We start from the raw sequence: 19388 nt of genomic DNA on the forward strand, positions 1-19388 counted from the left end.
TTCATGTACTGTAGTTAAACAGTATTTGGTTTGATCCTTGCTCATGCTTGTTGTTCCTTTTAATTGTTCTGATACTTCTATCAGCAAGACAAAAAGGTGTATTGCTGGTTGGGAAAGTTACATGAATAAGTACATAGCATTTCCTGTCATTACATGGTACCATATTCACAATACCATATTGGTAGCCTCATTACCCTACTGGTAGCCTCATTACCCTATTGGTAGCCTCACTAATTTGATCTGGTCTGTTGAATCTTGACCTCCAACAAGCGTGGCTGAAATGACCTGGTCAGAGTTTTGTTTGCTGAAAGCCTATTAAGACAAACCCTGCTTAAAATAAATCTATCATTTTTTAAATGTATGCAATTAAACAGTCCATCACAAGGAAAAGATAATGTCACTTACCCTTTTCTCCAACATCTTCAACAGTTACTAAAATAGAAAATAGAACAAAATGCAGGTTTTTGTTTTTACTTTAATGTTATGCAAGGCTGTTTTGCAGCAATAACTCAAAAGCAAGTAGATAATGACTGGCATATTTATTAAACTGAATAACCTCAATCAGTTGTGCCTTACCGAATAAGATCATTTTTAAAATAATTTAATAATTTGCTCAGAAGATCAGAATATGGATATCTGCTTGCTTTATTTTTTTTTAATTAGTTTTAAAAACTTTCTGCATATTGCTGTGCTATATATAAATCTTTCAAAATGATTTTTCCATTGATACCAGTGGACCTTAAAAGAAGTTGAACATTTTTCATTTTGACATTACCTTTACTGGTGCTTTCTCTGCTGCTTCTCAAAAGCCTTGCTTCTTTGTCTTATTATGCTTTTAAAATTTCATGAGAATTCTGCTTTTGATTATTTCTAGAGCAATATATGTGCATGTTATACAAAGTAAACATTTCCTTTTACAGTATGAAAAAAAAAAAAAACAACCAATAAATGCAAAAAGTTTAACCCTGAATTTATGTGTGCCAATAAAATCTCAAACCAGATTCTTCAACCAACCTAAACTCCTTAAGATAATCTGGTTAAAAATTTAAAGACATTTACAAAAGGGTTTATTTAAATTTTGATAAAGACCTTCAAAATTATATACTGTTGTATAAACAAGGACTAAAATTTCTGTAAAATCAACTTGTCTTCTTGTAGTTCAATAAACCAGTCCCCAAATATGTACTGATATATGGGCTCTTATCATTTCTTAATATATAATATAAGGGATGACAATTTCCTATTTCTCCTGCATTCTATTTAAGATCTGAAACCAATGCTTCATGCTACATGTCACTGTGTAATAGTTCCGCACCAAAGTTCAGCTCAGCGATTCAACATTTTTCTAATCCGGGTTTCCTCTGAATATTCCAACCCCATATTTTTACATTTAGACATTTAGGATGGAGTGTGGGATCAGAGCAATTACATATTAAAAAAATTGGAATTTGCCACCACTGTAAGATAGCTTACCACTGGGCCCAACAAATTTAAATTAGGTTATATCGACTTATACCTGCATGAAATCGAAAGGAAAATTATTTATTTTCTCAAAAATGCAAGTATTATATTCTTTATGTCTTTAGCACATTAACCCATGAGCCAAACAGCTAGGCAGTCCCCTGCATTCATCTACCATCAGCTGAAATAAAAATGACCAATTTCTATGCAAGACGAAAGCAGGAGGAGAAAGAAGACCCAAACTAGGGAGATGTTACAGAGAGAGAAATTAAAGCATGGATGGGGATGAGAGTTTTATGAGCATTCTTCAGCTCCCTGAGACAGCCATGTACTGGTCAACAGATGCCCTATTTGGAAACCTAAGTATTAGAAGAGTAATGAAGACAGATAGGTTTGATAAAATATCACAATATTTTCATATAAAAGACAGTCGTTGAAATCCTACCAGGCTTCAACCAGGTCATGACAGGCTGCATCATGTGAGGCCAGTGTATGATGCCGTTCAAAACAGCTGCTTAGAAAACTACACTCCTCATCAAAATGTAAGTGTAGTTGAAGCCATAATCAAATTTCGAGGTAGGTTATCTTTTCGCCAGTATCTACCAGCCAAGCCAACAAAGTATGGAATCAAGGTCTGGATGAGGGCTGACCCAACGAATGGCTACATCAGTGAATTTCAAGTCTATACAGGTAAGGACGCAGGTACCAGAGAAGTTGGATTAGCAACACGTGTCGTTATGGACCTAACATAAAAGATTTGGGAAAGAAACCACATAGTAAATGTAGACAATTATTTCACCAGTCCAGATTTATTCGAGAAGCTTCTACGGAAAGGTACGTATGCACGCGGAACCATAAGATCTAACAGAAGAGGATATCCTATACAGCATCTTAATAAAAGAGACATTATGGTTCAAGGGGAATTCAAAACAGTACAGCAAGGGGAAGTAACAGCCTGTGTTTGGATGGACAAGAAGCACATCTCACTCTATCAACAGCAGAAGATCCATAGAGAGGACAGTACAGTGCAAATCCAAAAATGGACAAGTCAGGGTCATCAGAGCGCCATCTATCGTTCAACAATAACATGAAGGGAGTGGACATGGTAGACCAGCTGAGAACACAGCACAGTACATACAGAGCAGCCAAAAAATGGTGGTTGTACCTGTTTTGGTTTTTGTTTGATATTGCAGTCAACAATGGATTCATACTAATGAGAGAATCAGAACATCATGTCAAGCGGAGCATGAACAGACGGATAAAAGCAAACAGATTAGTTGATTTTATTATGAATCTGGCAAAATTACTTATTGGAGATTACCAGGAAAGTGATATTGCACCAATAGACAGGATGCCACTATCCTAAGAATGGTGAAAAGAGGGGAAGATGTTGACAATGCAGTTAACAAAAGTGACACTGTGAAGTTATGAATATGTGTATTCATTGTAATATTCATTTGTGTGTGGATTGTTTTAAACCATATCATGTAGATCTTTTGAAGAATCGTTAAATAAATGTTTGGGAAATAAATTTTATTAGCACGAGTGTGCATAATTCAAGGTTTGTTAAATGTTTTATTAGGTTTTAAATTTTCAGTGAGAATTCTAAGGAAGAAAGGTAAGTAAAGAGCAAGGAAAATATGTCCATCTGTATACAGTAATACCTTGAACATTTGCGAGGTTAGGTTCCAGAACCAGTCGCAGATCAGGAGGAATCGCGAATGTTTGGTATGAGTCACTAAAAATGCTAATAAATGCTTATTTCTAGGGTTTAAACCTTAAATATGACCCAAATCATGCTCCCAAAGTACTTTAATTTCATTTAAAAGTTAGCTTAATACATTACCCTTAAAAAGAGAAATAAATGGTTGACGTAAAAATAGAGTACAGTATCACCTAATGGGTATTTGCCATACTAGAGCATTTACAGTACGGTACATGTACATGTACACTAATATTACCTCTATACTAATTCATTGGCTGCCGTTTTCTTTTGCACTCACAAGGTAAAACCAAGTAACGAATGGGACTGTAAACTTAATGACTGACGTTTTCTTTGTCATTGTCAGGAAGGTAAACTAGGTAAACTTCATATGTCACAGAAGTCTTATAACGAAGGTACAATTCAATAAAATAAAGAAAACATGTACGCAGAGGGTACCAATAAAAATTTCGCGAATCCGTGAATTCGCGAATCCAGAAATGCGAATGCATGAGGTATTACTGTACAGTATTCACTAGATATTAAGTTTACCAGAGAGATGACAAGTGGAATTTCAGTGTACATAAAACAGAATTATTTCATGTGTTGATAGTGTTAATAATTCTGTGTGAATTCATAATGGATTTTATGGATTATTCGTGGCAAGAGAAGCAAACTGCTAAGCATATCATTTGTTTTCACCTTTATGTATGAGTTTTATTTCCGCATGTAGCATGAAATTTATACCATTATGTGTGTAATTTTATTGAGAACTGCTGTGCCAAATTTCAGCTTAATTAAATGAATACAAATAAAATAATAACAAATTTATTGGAAGTAGCCCCCTCTATAAAATCTGCAAGCCAAGTGATGTCAGCTATTCTCAGGGATACAGGCACTGGTAAGGCTAACACTGCTCTAGGTGATCTCTGCAAGTATGCAGCAGGGACTGCCTACAGAGGTCTTGCTAGGATTTTAAAACTTGGAGGCCAGGACTCACATTTTGGTAAAAATAAGAGTCCCACCATCAAAAGTTGCAGTCCTTTCTTTCCTACGGAATCAACACAGACATGAGTGAATCTATTTTTAGATGGAGATGTTTTTGTAATGTAATCACTCACTTTAATATAGCTTCATTACATTAGTCGATTGACAGGATTGCAAATTTATGGTTTATTTATTTGTCTACATCCTTGTAGTAATTTTAGGCAATGGTTAAATAGTATCTGATTTGCTGTTTTTCCCCGTATTTTCGCAAATACGTGTCAAGTCAGAAAACCGCTTAGACCTTAAAGAGCATCTTGCGAACTCCACAACATAGCATTGTTCCATACGTTTCTGACCTACATAATTTGCATTTTAAAGTTAAATCTTTAATAAAATAATACATTGGCAGGGCTCTCAAAACTCACTTATTTTGACTGCAAGAACAAACTTAAAGACCTAATAATGTTTCCTACCTGAAATATTCTCAGCATGTTTTTTTATTTTTTAATGTTTTTATAATTTCATGGTGTTTGTTTTTTGTAATAATATTATTATATGTTTTTTATCTTATAGGTGTTGTCTAATGTTATAAAGCGCTTAAAGCTTCTAAAGATTAGGCGCTATACAAAGTCCTCATTATTATTATTATTATTTGTATATTTTTCTGAAAATATTTGCCTGATGATTTACGAAAACAGACAATCTAATAAACAGGTACATCCCAGACTTAGTGAAGTCCGCCATTATTTCCCGTTAGGCCTACTGGTTCACTTACAGTTTCAAGCTAATTTTAAGATGAAATAGTGTACAAGAGGCAGTTAATATATATCCAGATCACCGATTCTGATCTTAAAACACATGTTTGTATGTTTTATCATCAAAGGATATCATGCAGGAAAATGACAGTTGCTACCTTACTCGGGAAAGGGTTAATGGTCAATCAGCTATCAAAACATATGCTTGTGAATGGGCAAGAGCTTGTTTCTCAATGTAACTGATATCTAAACTAGGCATAGCTACTGATGTCTTGATGAATACATTTCACTACAACACTAGAACTAACCGGGCTAAGGCGAGAAGCATTTAGAAAAAAGTATGGGTCAGTCAATGTACCTGTTAAATAGCTCTTCTTCGTCCATCAGAGTGATACTGAATTTTGAAATCCAAGTAAGGACTTATTCAAAACACTAAGCTGGGCATCACACACTTTCTTACATTTAGCTATTGTCCTATCCGAACTATCAATTCTAGCAGCTTTAGCACTCTTCTGAATCTCGTTACAATCTTCGTATATTTGCCGTTTAACCGCAAAATACTTGTTCAAATTTACGAATGGCATTTTGTCTAAGTCTCAACATGTTTTGATTCTGAGGTCACGTACACTACTTATTCCGATACATTCGGAAATGAACACAATAACGAAAGCTAAAGTTGTTTATTTGATGTACTTTTATAAATGACCACATGTATATCTCTGGGTCTTTCTGACTCTGAATTCAATCACTGTAAATATAAGTACATTTTCCCACCCGGCCGCCAGTCAAAGCTTTTGAACTTGCCACCCAGCTATTGCATCATGTTCTTTTTGATGTACTCTTATAATGGCAACATGTATGTACATCAATGGGTCTTTCAGTCACTGAATTCTGTAATTGTAAATATCAGCACAGCTAAATGATCAACACATTTTCCCACAAAGCAGGTGGCTGAAGCAGGACTGGTAAGTCTTTGAATTTTGCCGCACAGCTATTACATGCGTATGGAGGACTCCCACCTCAGGGATTTTCTGTGTCCCAGATAAAAAATTGGCATCCAAATATGCATAATTAAGTGTTTCCGAGATCTCTGTGCCTAGCTGTTTGGCTCAGGGGTTAATGTGTTAAAAAGAAAAGCCAAATAGTTTCCTTTGTGCATGTCATGATGTAAAATGTTTCTGCTATTTATGAAATTATCCAATCAAAATTAAAAGAATGGGAGCCCCGTAAAGAGAGGTACCCTCTCTGTACAAAAATAGTCAGATGGTGGCACTTGGACCGACTGAAGTGCCCTCTAGTTACGTTGTTATCGCTAGAACAGGCTATAGCAGAGATCGGCATCGCGTCATGTTAATGTGTTATGCGTATCACATGATACAGAAAAGTGAAAATGTAGGACAAACAATGACAGCAGTTAATAATATAGCATTCGTAAGGAAATACAGAACAATGGTATGGAACTGCATTTTTATTGCTGCTTGTATCTTACAGCCTCCAACAATGGACAATTTATATCCAAAGTGAATATATATATATATATATATATATATATATATATATATATATATATATATATATATATATTTAAGTAATTGAAATGATTCTCTGTTTTAATATATATATATATATATATATATATATATAGAAGTGATTCTCTGTTTTGATTTAGTCTATACTGAAGAATGTTTTAATTCACGTTTTAAAACATTTTTAAGTGTTAATCTACATGTATCATTTCAAATAATAAAGTTGTATATTCTTTTAGTGATAATACACTTGTACACACAAGAAGTTTTAAAACTGTCGACAATGTAGAAATGTTTATCATTTAGTAAATAACATGCCATCCTGAAATATTCATGAATCATTTTACTTTTGGATAGAATGTCAAAATAAAATCTATTGGTGATGCAACTTTTGTCATTTTTTTAAGGAAGTTTCCACCATTTTTTAATCATTTTTTTCTTTATATTTTATTGGCAACCACATCACTGCCGTATTAGGCAGTTTGTGTCCCAGCATCACAAACAGGGGTTGCTCTATACGGAATGGCTTCTTCTAGTATCTACAAAACGAATCAGAAGACATAAGTAAATATGTTACATTTCACCGTTGAATTCTGAATGTGTGAGATTTATTTTTGTTCACTCATGTTTTTATTATTACACTTAAAAAGAAATATCTGAATAAACGTTCTTACATATTAAATAAGCTGCTATTTTAACAGTAAAATCAACTTACTATGTAATATATAAACTGCAAATTTTGGTAATACATAAATTATGCCCCATAGGTCCTACTACTAGTCTATTTTTTGTATATAAACATCTTTGTATAGTTTTGTATATGAAGCCTATAGTAATCTACCATTATTTAGATACCTACAAGGATAACAATTGAAAATTTATTGTTAAAACATTTTTCTTCTTCTGATATCTGAGTTGATGGCAGGATCCCAAGTATCCCCTAAGTAAGATGCAAGCAAACTCGAGTGCGCAGTTGAGCGCTAAATATGAGTAGACGATAGCAAAGAAAGAAATGGACAATTTTATTGTGCCATGGTAAAATTAGATTAGTAGCGTTGAAACTGCTAATTATCTAAATGTAAAATTGTGTTCAATATTTTATACACACTCGAGTTTGCTTGGATCTTACCTTTCGGTCAATGGTGAAATCCAAGACTGTCCGAATGCAAAATTGCACTGTGAGTTGGGTTGTTGTCCAAACGTCAAGATTGGCAAACAATTATTGCATTTTCTCCATTATATCACAAACTGAATGAAGTGTGTCGAGCTGTTTTGAAAACTGAACTATTCTTGATTATGACTGGCCTAAGTTGGAAATTAGCAGACGCAATTAGGATAAACTAGCAGTGTTGGAACTACCGAGAGGTGCGGACCAGTGTCTTCCCTTGTGTTATATTATTACAGGTTAGAACCACCATCCCTAGATTTTCTTTGTAACGAGCCCCTGTGCTATACATCACCATTTACTTAGGCAGTAAGACATCAATCAAAAAAAAAAGATACGTATTCAGGAAGACCTCTTACATTGTTCAACTAATAGACGACCAATTTACTTTAGAATCCAACCTTAATTCACGTTTTGATCGTGAATGAATGAAAAAGTAACTCGTTAAAACCGCAAGCAATATACTCAGTAGATAAACCAACAAGTAGATCGCTTTTTTCTGACATTTCCGCAACCAGAAATATAAGACAATAATAAAGGGGATCTTGTTATTGGTCTAACCCAGTATAGTATCATTCGAGTTTCCTCTAATCCTTCCCATTTTCTGATATTTTGAGTTGGAAGGGCCAGATGAACTCGATATAATGTATAAATATACTCTGTGTTAGTGACGGTCTTATTAGATTCGCTTTCAAGACTGAAAATCACAATAAACTTACATATACACATCTGGATGACATAGGCATAGTATGACCATACGACAATGGCTGTTATAAACAGGACTGGAGCCCACCTCACGGCACAGCAACAGATCTGAATGACCCTTGGTGCCATTTATGTCAACAATTTTAGACAATTTTCTTCCTCAGCTTAATTTTGTCGAGCTCATGTGCTCTACGTCACCGTTTCTGTCCTCATTAAGAAATAGACTGATAACTCAATACTTTTCCAATCGAAACACATTCGGCGTTTTCGTAAGCAATCGGGATACATTCGGCATTTTCCTAATTCTAGATTCCATTTAGAATTATATTGTGAACTACTTTCAGTCATATACGGAACACTATGACGTAAAGTGGTCCCATGTCCATAGGGGCATTTTACAGTTATTATGTACTTTTCAGAGAGTGACGTACGTAAGATAAAGGTGTTTGCATTTAAAGCTTGCACAGTGGAGAGAATGTTAGCATACCTCTATACTATTTTAATGTAATGTGGCTGCCATTTCTTTGGATATTGTACTTTTGGAAATTGTAAATGATCTAAGTACACTGCGAAATAAAATGACTGCTCCCTGTGCTCCCAAAAATCAGCGTGAATTTGTCTACAGTAAACTATCCTTAGCAGCTATTAAAATAAAGAAAATGAATTTTGACAGACTAGACAATACCAGCTTCTCAAAGTGCAATGAATGAATTACCAAATATATAAAATGTAAACAAAAAAGTTATACAATTTACCTCTGAAGTTCAGCATGCGAAAATGACCAAGTGGAGCCAGCACTTTTGTGAAAGATGCACATCTGGAGTAAGGCCAAGTTATAACTCTGTAACCCATACAACACCTATCAATCTTACACCAACATAAAGGGAATTAAAGGTTCTTTGAACTATACCTAAGATATACAAGTTCTTTCTTAAATAGCTAGTATAACCAGTGAGGAAAGCCGGGGAAAGTCTTTTTCTATAAAATTTTAACATATGCAAAATACGAAATTTTAGAGCGTCACCTATGTAAAATTATTTTGAGCGATAAAATAAGTATCAGAAACTAGGCTACAGGAAGACGGCAGGCTATAAAATCACAATCGAAAGGATTCGGCCGTTGCTATTTTTATATATGTGACGCAAACCGCCCAAGAAGAATCACCAAGCAACATCAAATTGATGTGTATTCCTACAACCACTACTGAGGTTATATCTTTATCGTACGGAAATGACCGAGTGATGTTCCGATCGAATGTTTTCATGATATCTTGTTAAAAAAACTATTAAATAACCAGGCTATATAAAAGTAATACAATATTTATAATTATTTAGATTTTTACATAAATTTAGCATATTTGATCAATATTTTATGCATTCTCTATCCTTGTGACCTTACTCATTCTGGAGAATAATTAAACATCCCGGAACTCCAAGCAACTGGAGTGTAAACAAGATGGCGGATAGCAGCAGGTGCGATAAACAAAACATTTATTCAAAACATCGATATTATTGTCAATACGAGTTATTATGAGGGCCAAATTCCATTAAATACAACTTCTATATAAAAAGTATAAATTTCAGTTTTATTGTAACTGTTAATGCTATTTCCCTTATTTTTATTCAGGAAATCTACTTAAGAAGCGGAGAGGAGAATAATTATGGTTGGTCAGTACTACACAAAATAAGTAAAGCTCATAAATCCAGTGAACTGGTTAAAGACACACCATACTACGTTTTATATGGAAAATTATCTTTGAGAATCAATATGGGAGAGCTTCTTAAATTTGATCCGTATCGAAAGAATGCATATTCAGGCAGTAAGTATTAACTTTTACCTACACACTTTCTTTCTTTTTTTATTCTTTCTTTCTTTTCTTTCTTTCTTTCTTTCTTTCTTTCTTTCTTTCTTTCAACTTATACCAGATTATCATAATGAATGTCGGTTGCTGAAAACCCACCAAAACAGTTATTAATCATCAACAAATGGAGAGATGATGAACCCAAATGCATAAATATGCACATGAGTGCCCCTTAAACATTGTCTCATTTTGTTTTGAACTTTTTGTCGGAATTCTGAGGAATATGGGCTTACTAGTTCAGCAGTTAACTATTTTATATTAAATCAAGCTAGATTCACAGTTGCAATTTTCATTTGGGAGTGTGAAATTTCAACACCAGGACATTTTAACCCTTAGAAAAGTCCCAAGACATTTTTCTCTTAATTATTTTCAACACAACCATAAAACCATTCACCCCAAATTCATGCCTTTTAAAAACAATAATTAGCACAATGGTAATGGTGATTCCCACTAATCACATGGTTATTCATCGATGTCTGCAATTAAAGAAGATACAGACATGTCAACAGTTAATTATAGTTAAAGTCACTTTTATTAAGTTGATGAATGCTTGCTGATTTGAATGAAAAGAAATCAAACCACTCACTGTAAATAAGTATAAAAGAGTCAAAATATTTTAAAAAAATAATAAGCACATTAATAACGGTCATTCCCACTAACCACATGGTTAAAGAAGATGCTGACAGTACTTTGGTCTTTAGTCCAAGGTTATTATTATTTTTGATAATTGTAATAAAGATGAACTGCAAAGTCACTGAAAAAAGATGCAAACAGTTAATCATAATTTAAGTCACTTTTATTAAGTTAATGAATGCATGCTAAGTTAAATTAAAGAAAAAAATGATGAAAATCAAACATGCCACACACTAAATTTGTATAAAATATCTACACAAATTTCATTCCGTACCAGTTTTAATTATAAGCTTTAATAAAGGTGTTTGGAATACTTGTGTATAAATTTGGGATTATTTTTTATTAAATAAAGTTAATTTTGTGACAAATTTTCAATCAGATCTATTTTGTTATAATACTATTTGTGTTGATAATAATAATAATAATAATGAGGACTTTGTATAGCGCCTAATTTTTAGAAGCTCTAAGCACTTTACAACATTAGACAACACCTATAAGATAAAAAAAAACATAATAATATTATTACAAAAACAAACACCATGAAATTAGAAAAACATTAAAAAATAAAAAAAGTGCTGAGATATTTCAGGTAGGAAACATTATTAGATCTTTAAGTTTGTTCTTGCAGTCGAAATAAGTGAGTTTTCAGAGCCCTCTTGAATGTGATCACTGTGTCTTTGTGTCTAAGTTCAGTGGGCAATTCATACCTGAACAAGATAAGAATGACTCACACTATTAAATACCTATCTGTTTCTTACTTGTATGCTATTGCTAGTATATATTTTAAGCAGTTATATGTTAAAATGAGTGTTAACATATTTTTTATTCTTTAAATTTTATATCATCAATGAACTTACATGTTTTTTTAAACTTTTTGATGTTTAGGTCCAGCTTAAATATGTATTCAGTGACACACGCTTCTTTTGTGTGTAAAATATGAAAGGCTGGCCCAATTGTTTTCGTTGTATTTGACTAATTTTGTTTATATAGCAAAAAGGTCATTGACTATGTTGCACTATTATATCACTTACACTTAAACACTATCAATTTAGCTGGACTTTGTCTTGTGGTTGAAACGTTTTGGCAGAATTGTTTTTGGGGATGATATGTCTGAAAGCCTTTTCATTTTAGTATTTGATGTCACATAAATTGTAAGTTTATGGAGAGAAAAAGATATGACAAATCATGGAATAGGTAGTCAGATATAGATAGATCAGTTTGCATCTTGAAATATTATTTTAAAGTGATAAAAAATCATGGAATAACAAGATATTAGATTTAAAATGTATAGACTTATTCATGATCAGGTATTCTGGGCTTGTTTTGAAATGGATTTTCAGTTAAGACAGTTGAAAAAAGTCATTCAGAGAGGATGGCCAAAAGAAAAAAAGGTACTTCCACAAGAACTACAATATTACTTTCCTTTCCAAGAGAAACTGATATTACAGAGTAGCCTGATTTTCAAAAGTAGTGATCCCAGCTTGATAATGGAAAGGCTGCACTCCAGTCATATAGGAATACAAGGCTGTCTGTGAAGAGCCAGAGAAGCTATATATTGGGCAAACATGAATTGCAAAATAGAAAACTATTGCAGAGTGTGAAACAAAACACTGCAATGCATATTCTTCTCAGCAGTTAGAAGGAGCCACTCATAATTGATGATGCACCTACTACAAAGCCATGGATGAAGATAGGTGTAGACCTATGTGATTTTAACAACAAAGCATATCTGGTCACAGTAGACTATTATTCAAGTTTTGTTGAAGTTAATAGACTTTATAATAAGACTGCCAAAGAAGTCATCGTAAAAGTGAAAGCTTACATGGCCAGATATGGAATACCGGATGAACTTGTATCAGACAATGGACCAGCATTCTCAGAAAAAGGTATTGCAGAATTTGCACATACTTGCAAGTTCAAACACAAAACTAGCTCACCAGGATACCCTCAATCAAATGGAAGAGTGGAGAACACAGTGAAAACAGTGAAGAGATTAATGATGAAATCAGTACAGTCTAGATCAGATCCCTACCTCATGCTACTGGATTTCCGGAATCCACTAACGGAAGGATTGCATTCATCACCAACATAATGTATGTTCAATAGGCGTACAAGAACTTTACTGCTAATGTCAAAAAGACTCTTAATACTAAGGTCATAGTCAAAGAAAAGTACCTGATCTAAGTTGTTGGTAAACAAAAGGAAACAAGAAAAATACTACAATAAGAGTGCAAAGGAGTTACAACCATTACACACTGGAGATGTTGTTAGGGTTAAACCCAGTGACAAACATGGTACATGGCACACAGCATACATAGAGGGAAAAGTTGACATTTGCTGTTACAAGATTCGGACAGAAGATATGGTGGTATGTTTTGCAGAAACAGAAAGCATCTGCGAGCTACAAATGAAAATTTCATAGATCCTGATATTTAAGACCTACACCCAACACCCACAGAATCGCGAACACCAGATAGACTCATGCCATCTGAAACATGTAAAACAGAAACAGAAATTCATGTACCACAAGATTTTGAAAACACCAATAGTGGTGCAAAGATTTCATCTCAGAGCAAGACTAGACCAAAGATGAGCAGACAAAAATCATTGAATAATAATGGCGGATCTCCAGACAACTATCAGACATCTAGAGGGAGAAGTGTTACGAAACCTGTGTATTTGAAAGACTATGTCACCTAAATATGAATCTATGTTAATTCCTAGGACAGTGATGCAGAGTTAAAATAAGAGTAGATAAAAAATTGATTTAAGACAGACAGAACTTTAAATAATTCATTTTAGTAAATCATTTCCTAGCGATACCTAGGAAAGTTGACCGTTCCTATATTAAAGAATAATTTTATTTGTCTCATTATTGATTCTGCATGCATAAAGCTGAGAATTCTAGTCAGATTTTATTTGTAGTAAATTTAGGACTCCTGAAAGAAAGTGTGTAAAGTATGACATGTATATTAACATTATGTGTCAGCAAGCAAGTTAATGGAGAAAATCTATTTTAAGGAGGGAGATGTAACGTAATGCATACGTACATGTATTAGTTCAGTTCACAGTAAGGTCATATGGGTTATTTCTCTTCTTATTGTTGTACTCTCCTTTTGAAAGACATAGAATGGTGCAACATTGTGCTAGAGAAGAGTGATTAAACATGTTGAATACAGCCCTGTCTTATGTACTGAATTTGTCCTAGAAAGATGTTACAGGTATTATCTACAGATTTCTCTGAACGTGATTGACTGATATTCAAAATTTCATTGACATGTAACTAATTAAATTTATTTAAGTTCATTGCAGGTCTTGGGAATTTGTAACACTTGCCTGACTTGATTTTATGTGGTCTTTATAATACCCAAATCAGATGTTAATAATTTTGGCTGTAACAACTCATATTAAGACCTGATGAAAAAATATTCTTTTAACTGAAACTCTTCTTGTATGTAAAATGTAGATTGTACAAGTTCTTTGGGCTTCTGTAAATTACAAATAGTATAATCTAACCTCTGCTAGGACCAAGTACCAGAAAGCTCAAAGTTCCCAGCCTGAACCAAATTTGGGAGCAGGCCATGGGATCAGATGGGTAAAGAGGTTTCACAACAAACAGTTTAGTCATTTTCGAAAAGTCATAGGAAAGAAAAAAGTGAAATAATCCTTGTACAAAATTCAAATGTATACTGATAACTACTGTTTTGTTTATGCATTATCGGGTGAATTACAGTGAATAGAAATGGCATTGTTGTGTGAGCATTTGAGAACATTATGATTACATTGAAAGTCAAAGTTTGAATTTCAAGTGATTGAGCAGTCTTAAAGTTATTCCCTTGTAAATTTGTTCACATTTTACCTTGTTTTTTTATATATAAAATGCTTCTTAACTTTCTTGGTAAAAAAAATTGCTTATTTGAGTACCAGTTTTCTATTAAGATTCTTGCAAGAAAGTATTCTGATGAAAATATTGTTATTCACTGCAGTTCCAATCCGGTGTTTTTCCACTTCATAACTGGTACCCTGCTCAGTTTAATCTTGTTGTAGGTTTTATTGTAAAAGGATTCAAAAGCTTCAATTTTAGGTAGAAGATAGATACTATTACAGGTTAGGTATTACAGTGTATATAAAGGCTTTCTTATTATTTTAACTTACTCTGCTTCATGTAAAATATAAACTAGAACCAGCTTGTGCCAACATAGTTGCCATGAAAGCTATTTTTAGTCACAGAGACATTAGGTTATATTAAAGCAAATGAAATACCATAGACTTGCACAGAAAATCATTCACAAATAATGTGTCTAATTTTTAGATGTCACCTTTGACCTTACTACCAAGAGTCTGGACACCACCTCATCCAGTGTCATTGCCTCACAAGAAGAATATAATCCAGAAGTTAGCGTGAAAAAGACCCCATCCAAAGATTGGGAATTGGATGTCAGGGCTCTTATTTCAACCAAAAAATGGCTACATAACTATGGCTTGAAGAAAAACAAGCTTACATTGCTCCAGATCCTACCTTCAATTGGATTTAAGCTGGCAGATGGTAAGTAATATATTAGCCTGTTTGATATACTGATAGATTTAAAAAATGTAACAGTCAAATGCTGTGTTTATTAAACCACATATTGGAAAACTAAATTTGTTTCTGCAAAGGCTAATTACAAAAACTTCCTGAAAAATGTTTGATAATTGAACTAAAATTTTTAATTAAAAATTTTATTGTCCCTCAAAAATATTGATAATTAAATGTTAATTATGGGTACAGCATGAGAACATTACATGTAGTTTTCTTGATAACGCTTCAGATCTTGTTGCATTATACTACAGCAGATAAGAGTCTTTGTTGTTTTCAGTTTGACTTCAATTATAAGCAAGCACATGTGGTAGATCACACACATGCATGCACACACATACACACACACACACACACACACACACACACACATGCACATACACATACTCACACATTCTTATCTTTATGTCTCTAACAGATTCATTAATCAACTAGTTTTATTGATTCAGAATCAGTCATTAGTACCAAAGAAGAGACATCTTTGATTGCAAAGTTTTATATTAAAGAAAATGTATATTTTATAATCACCTTTCGAAAGAAGTCATTTAAAATAAATCTCTCTTTATTTCTGCAAAGACAGTAATATTGAATTATCATTATCTTCTTGATGGTGTCAGCTTGGTTCACATTTACGTCACATATTTTGATGTGCTAGCATTTGCATGCAAATCATAGGAAATAGTCCTGAGAACTTTACAACCTGCAATACATATATGTATGAAGTATATATTATATATTAAAAACCCAAACAGATTGCAGTAATAATTGATCTGACAATTTCTCTCGGAACGAGACAGGTAGAGGATTAAACTGTATATTAAATCAAAGTTAATGTCACTCCATTTTCTACTGTATGTACTCGCTTATAAGTCAAGTCCAACTGCAAACTGCACAGACCCACATCTTCTATCACATAATGTGCTGGCAGATCTGGGTCTGTGCAGTTTGTTAGGAGTAATTGGTAGAACAAACACTATTGATCTGATCTGCACATGCATTATGCTACAGCAGATCAGGATCTTTCTTTTTTGCAGTTTGATTTGACTTATAAGCAAGTACATATGGAGTCAGTGGAAGATTTACTTCAGAACGGTAGGAGGGATCAGACTGGTACTTATATATTTATCTTGAGGATTTGTGAAGCTTATTTTCACATCTCCTGCGTAGACAGGTTATCATGAATACAAGAATGTTAAATCCTGAAATATCAAGTGCTTGCAGGTTGTGCACACTGTGATTATAAATGATCTGATAATCTAGTATCCAGGCATGTCAGTCCTAACATTATGGACAGTGAATAAGCACTGATATTCATTAAACAAATATTGACAAAAGATTTCAAGAAAAGTATATTCCATTTGGCATGGAGGGCATGCAGAAATAATGACACTACTGCAGAAAACTGAATGAAAATATTTAGGCTCATATTTATAGTCTGTTCTAGAAGGCATAATTGTGGGGATCATGCTGATTTCTCCAAAAATGGCACCAACAAAGTTCAAATTAATGTACTGAAATCATGCTGATTTCAAACCCTGCGTGTATTTCTGTGTTAAAATCCTTGTATATTCAGAAATCAGCTTACCCCAATGTTTTCATGGAAGGGGAAATTTCTCTCCTTAATTTTCTATGTGCATTTGTTTCATCTTTCCTTTGTTCCCTTGACTTTTCTTCTCTAGGACCACTGTCCTTGGGTTTAGTAATCACTGGTACCTATATCCAAGGTGACCGATGTAATCCTTTAATTTTGTGTCAAAATCTCAGTTCAAAAAGTGTTTGTTTATTCATTGAAACAAGTCAGTTATCAACATCATAGGATGGATAACAAATGTATGTGACATGAATACATCTTCACTGGAAGTGGGTCATTGAAACAAGTCAATTACCAACATCATAGGATGAATAACAAATGTATGTGACTTGAATACATCTTCACTGGAAGTGGGTCATTGAAACAAGTCAGTTACCAACATAGGATGAATAACAAATGTATATGACATGAATACATTTTCACAGGAAGTGGGTCATTGAAACAGGTCAATTACCAACATCATAGGATAATGTATGTGACATGAATACATCTTCACTGGAAGTGGGTCATTGACACAGTGAGAGAGACTGACAGTGTGAGAGAAGCCAAGAGCAGCAGAAACACTATTATGCACCAAATGGTAAACTGACTGGTATAGTAGATTGCATTTTGACATTATCAACAGAAATAAAAGGGGATGGGATGAGCTTGAAAATTTCACTGACCATTTTATAGAAACCATATAGAAAATAAGGCACACAGATTATCCAATTGAATCCAACTCATAGGCTATGCTTATACCTTGAAGGTCTAAATTGGATAATGCTTGGTCCAGTTCTCTCTATATAACAACAGATGTGTTGGAATTGAACAACCATTAAAAGATAAATATAATTTGAAGTTAATTTGCTCATATTTGAGTATATTCTCAAATACACCAACCCTATAGTCATCAATACAAGGCAGAATGAACTTCACTTTCATGTTAATGTAGGGTAAGTTTGGCACCAAAATGTGACTTTTTCACCTGTCATCCCTTGGATGGTTCCTGACACATGCATGTAATGATGAAAAGATGAATGGAAATATGGGTGGAAGTTGTTAAGGATGGAAATGTGGGGGAATGTTGTTAAGGATGGAAATATGGGGGAATGTTGTTACTTTGTTCTGTCATTATAATACTGTTAAAGAGAGCTATAAAAATGTACCATAATACATGCAAGATCACTTTATACTAGGGTACATGATCCATAGTATTACTATTAGTGTAATGGAATCCATGACAACAACGACCTAATAAAAGGGACAGTGTTATAATGAGACACCCTATAATAGAGTATATTATACACAGAATTACTATTAGTGTAATGGAATCCATGACTATATCCACCTAATAATAGGGATAGTGTTATAATGAGACACACATTATACACAGAATTAGTTTTACTGTAATGGAATCCATGACTATACCCACCTGCTGATAGAAACAGTGTGCTACTGAGACACACTATACATAGGTACTTATTATGCAGAATTACTATTACTGAAATGGAATCCATGACTATACCCACCTAATAAAAGAGACAGTGTTATAATGAGACACCCTATAATGGAGTATATTATACACACAGTTACTATTACTTTAAGGAAAATAACTTTACCTACCTAATAAAAGGGGCAGTGTTATAATGAGACACACATACACAGGATTATTATTACTGTAATGGAAGCCATGACAGTACCCACCTAATAAAAGGGACAGTGTTTTACCAAGACACCCTATAATGGAGTACATTATACACACAATTACTATTACTTTAATAAGATCCATGACTATGCCTACCCAATGAAAGGGACAGTGTTAAAAAAGACACACTTCATACACAGAATTATTATTATTGTAATGGAATCCATGACTATGCCTACCCAATGAAAGGGACAGTGTTAAAAAAGACACACTTCATACACAGAATTATTATTATTGTAATGGAATCCATGACTATGCCTACCCAATAAAAGGGACAGTGTAAAAAAAGACACACTTCATACACAGAATTATTATTACTGTAATGGAATCCATGACAGTACCCACCTAATAAAAGGGACAGTGTTATACCAAGACACCCTATAATGGAGTATACTATACACACAATTACTATTACTTTAATAAGATCCATGACTATGCCTACCCAATGAAAGGGACAGTGTTAAAAAAGACACACTTCATACACAGAATTATTATTACTGTAATGGAATCCATGACAGTACCCACCTAATAAAAGGGACAGTGTTATACCAAGACACCCTATAATGGAGTATACTATACACACAATTACTATTACTTTAATAAGATCCATGACTATGCCTACCCAATGAAAGGGACAGTGTTAAAAAAGACACACTTCATACACAGAATTATTATTATTGTAATGGAATCCATGACTATGCCTACCCAATGAAAGGGACAGTGTTAAAAAAGACACACT

General features: G+C 33.7%; 2 protein-coding genes across 7 annotated transcripts in view; one reads left to right on the forward strand and one right to left on the reverse strand.

Moving 5' to 3' along the window:
* Positions 1-8541, reverse strand: part of LOC149797883 (palmitoyltransferase ZDHHC15B-like) — a 78072-nt gene extending 69531 nt beyond the window's left edge. For 4 of the 6 annotated variants that reach the window (XR_016421910.1, XM_089962913.1, XM_089962912.1 and 1 more), the window contains exons 1-2: positions 8316-8541; positions 406-432 (exon numbers count right to left, since the gene is read on the reverse strand). Coding sequence is in view for 5 of the 6 variants with exons in the window: in XM_089962913.1 (XP_089819039.1) it covers positions 406-432; positions 8316-8430 (142 nt within the window). In the remaining variant the exon portion in view is untranslated. The remainder of the gene's footprint in view (positions 1-405; positions 433-8315) is intronic. The other 2 variants (XM_089962915.1, XM_089962911.1) reach the window with 1 other exon arrangement.
* Positions 8542-9750: 1209 nt separating this feature from the next.
* Positions 9751-19388, forward strand: part of LOC149797884 (von Willebrand factor A domain-containing protein 3B-like) — a 79236-nt gene continuing 69598 nt past the window's right edge. The window contains exons 1-3 of the mRNA XM_089962917.1: positions 9751-9773; positions 9928-10120; positions 15108-15341. Of these exons, the coding sequence (XP_089819043.1) occupies positions 10069-10120; positions 15108-15341 (286 nt within the window). The 5' untranslated portion in view covers positions 9751-9773; positions 9928-10068. The remainder of the gene's footprint in view (positions 9774-9927; positions 10121-15107; positions 15342-19388) is intronic.

This window comes from Sinohyriopsis cumingii, chromosome 6 (assembly GCF_028554795.1).
Source record: "Sinohyriopsis cumingii isolate HCF-2022 chromosome 6, ASM2855479v2, whole genome shotgun sequence".
In the NCBI taxonomy this organism is placed as follows: Eukaryota; Metazoa; Mollusca; class Bivalvia; order Unionida; family Unionidae; genus Sinohyriopsis; species Sinohyriopsis cumingii.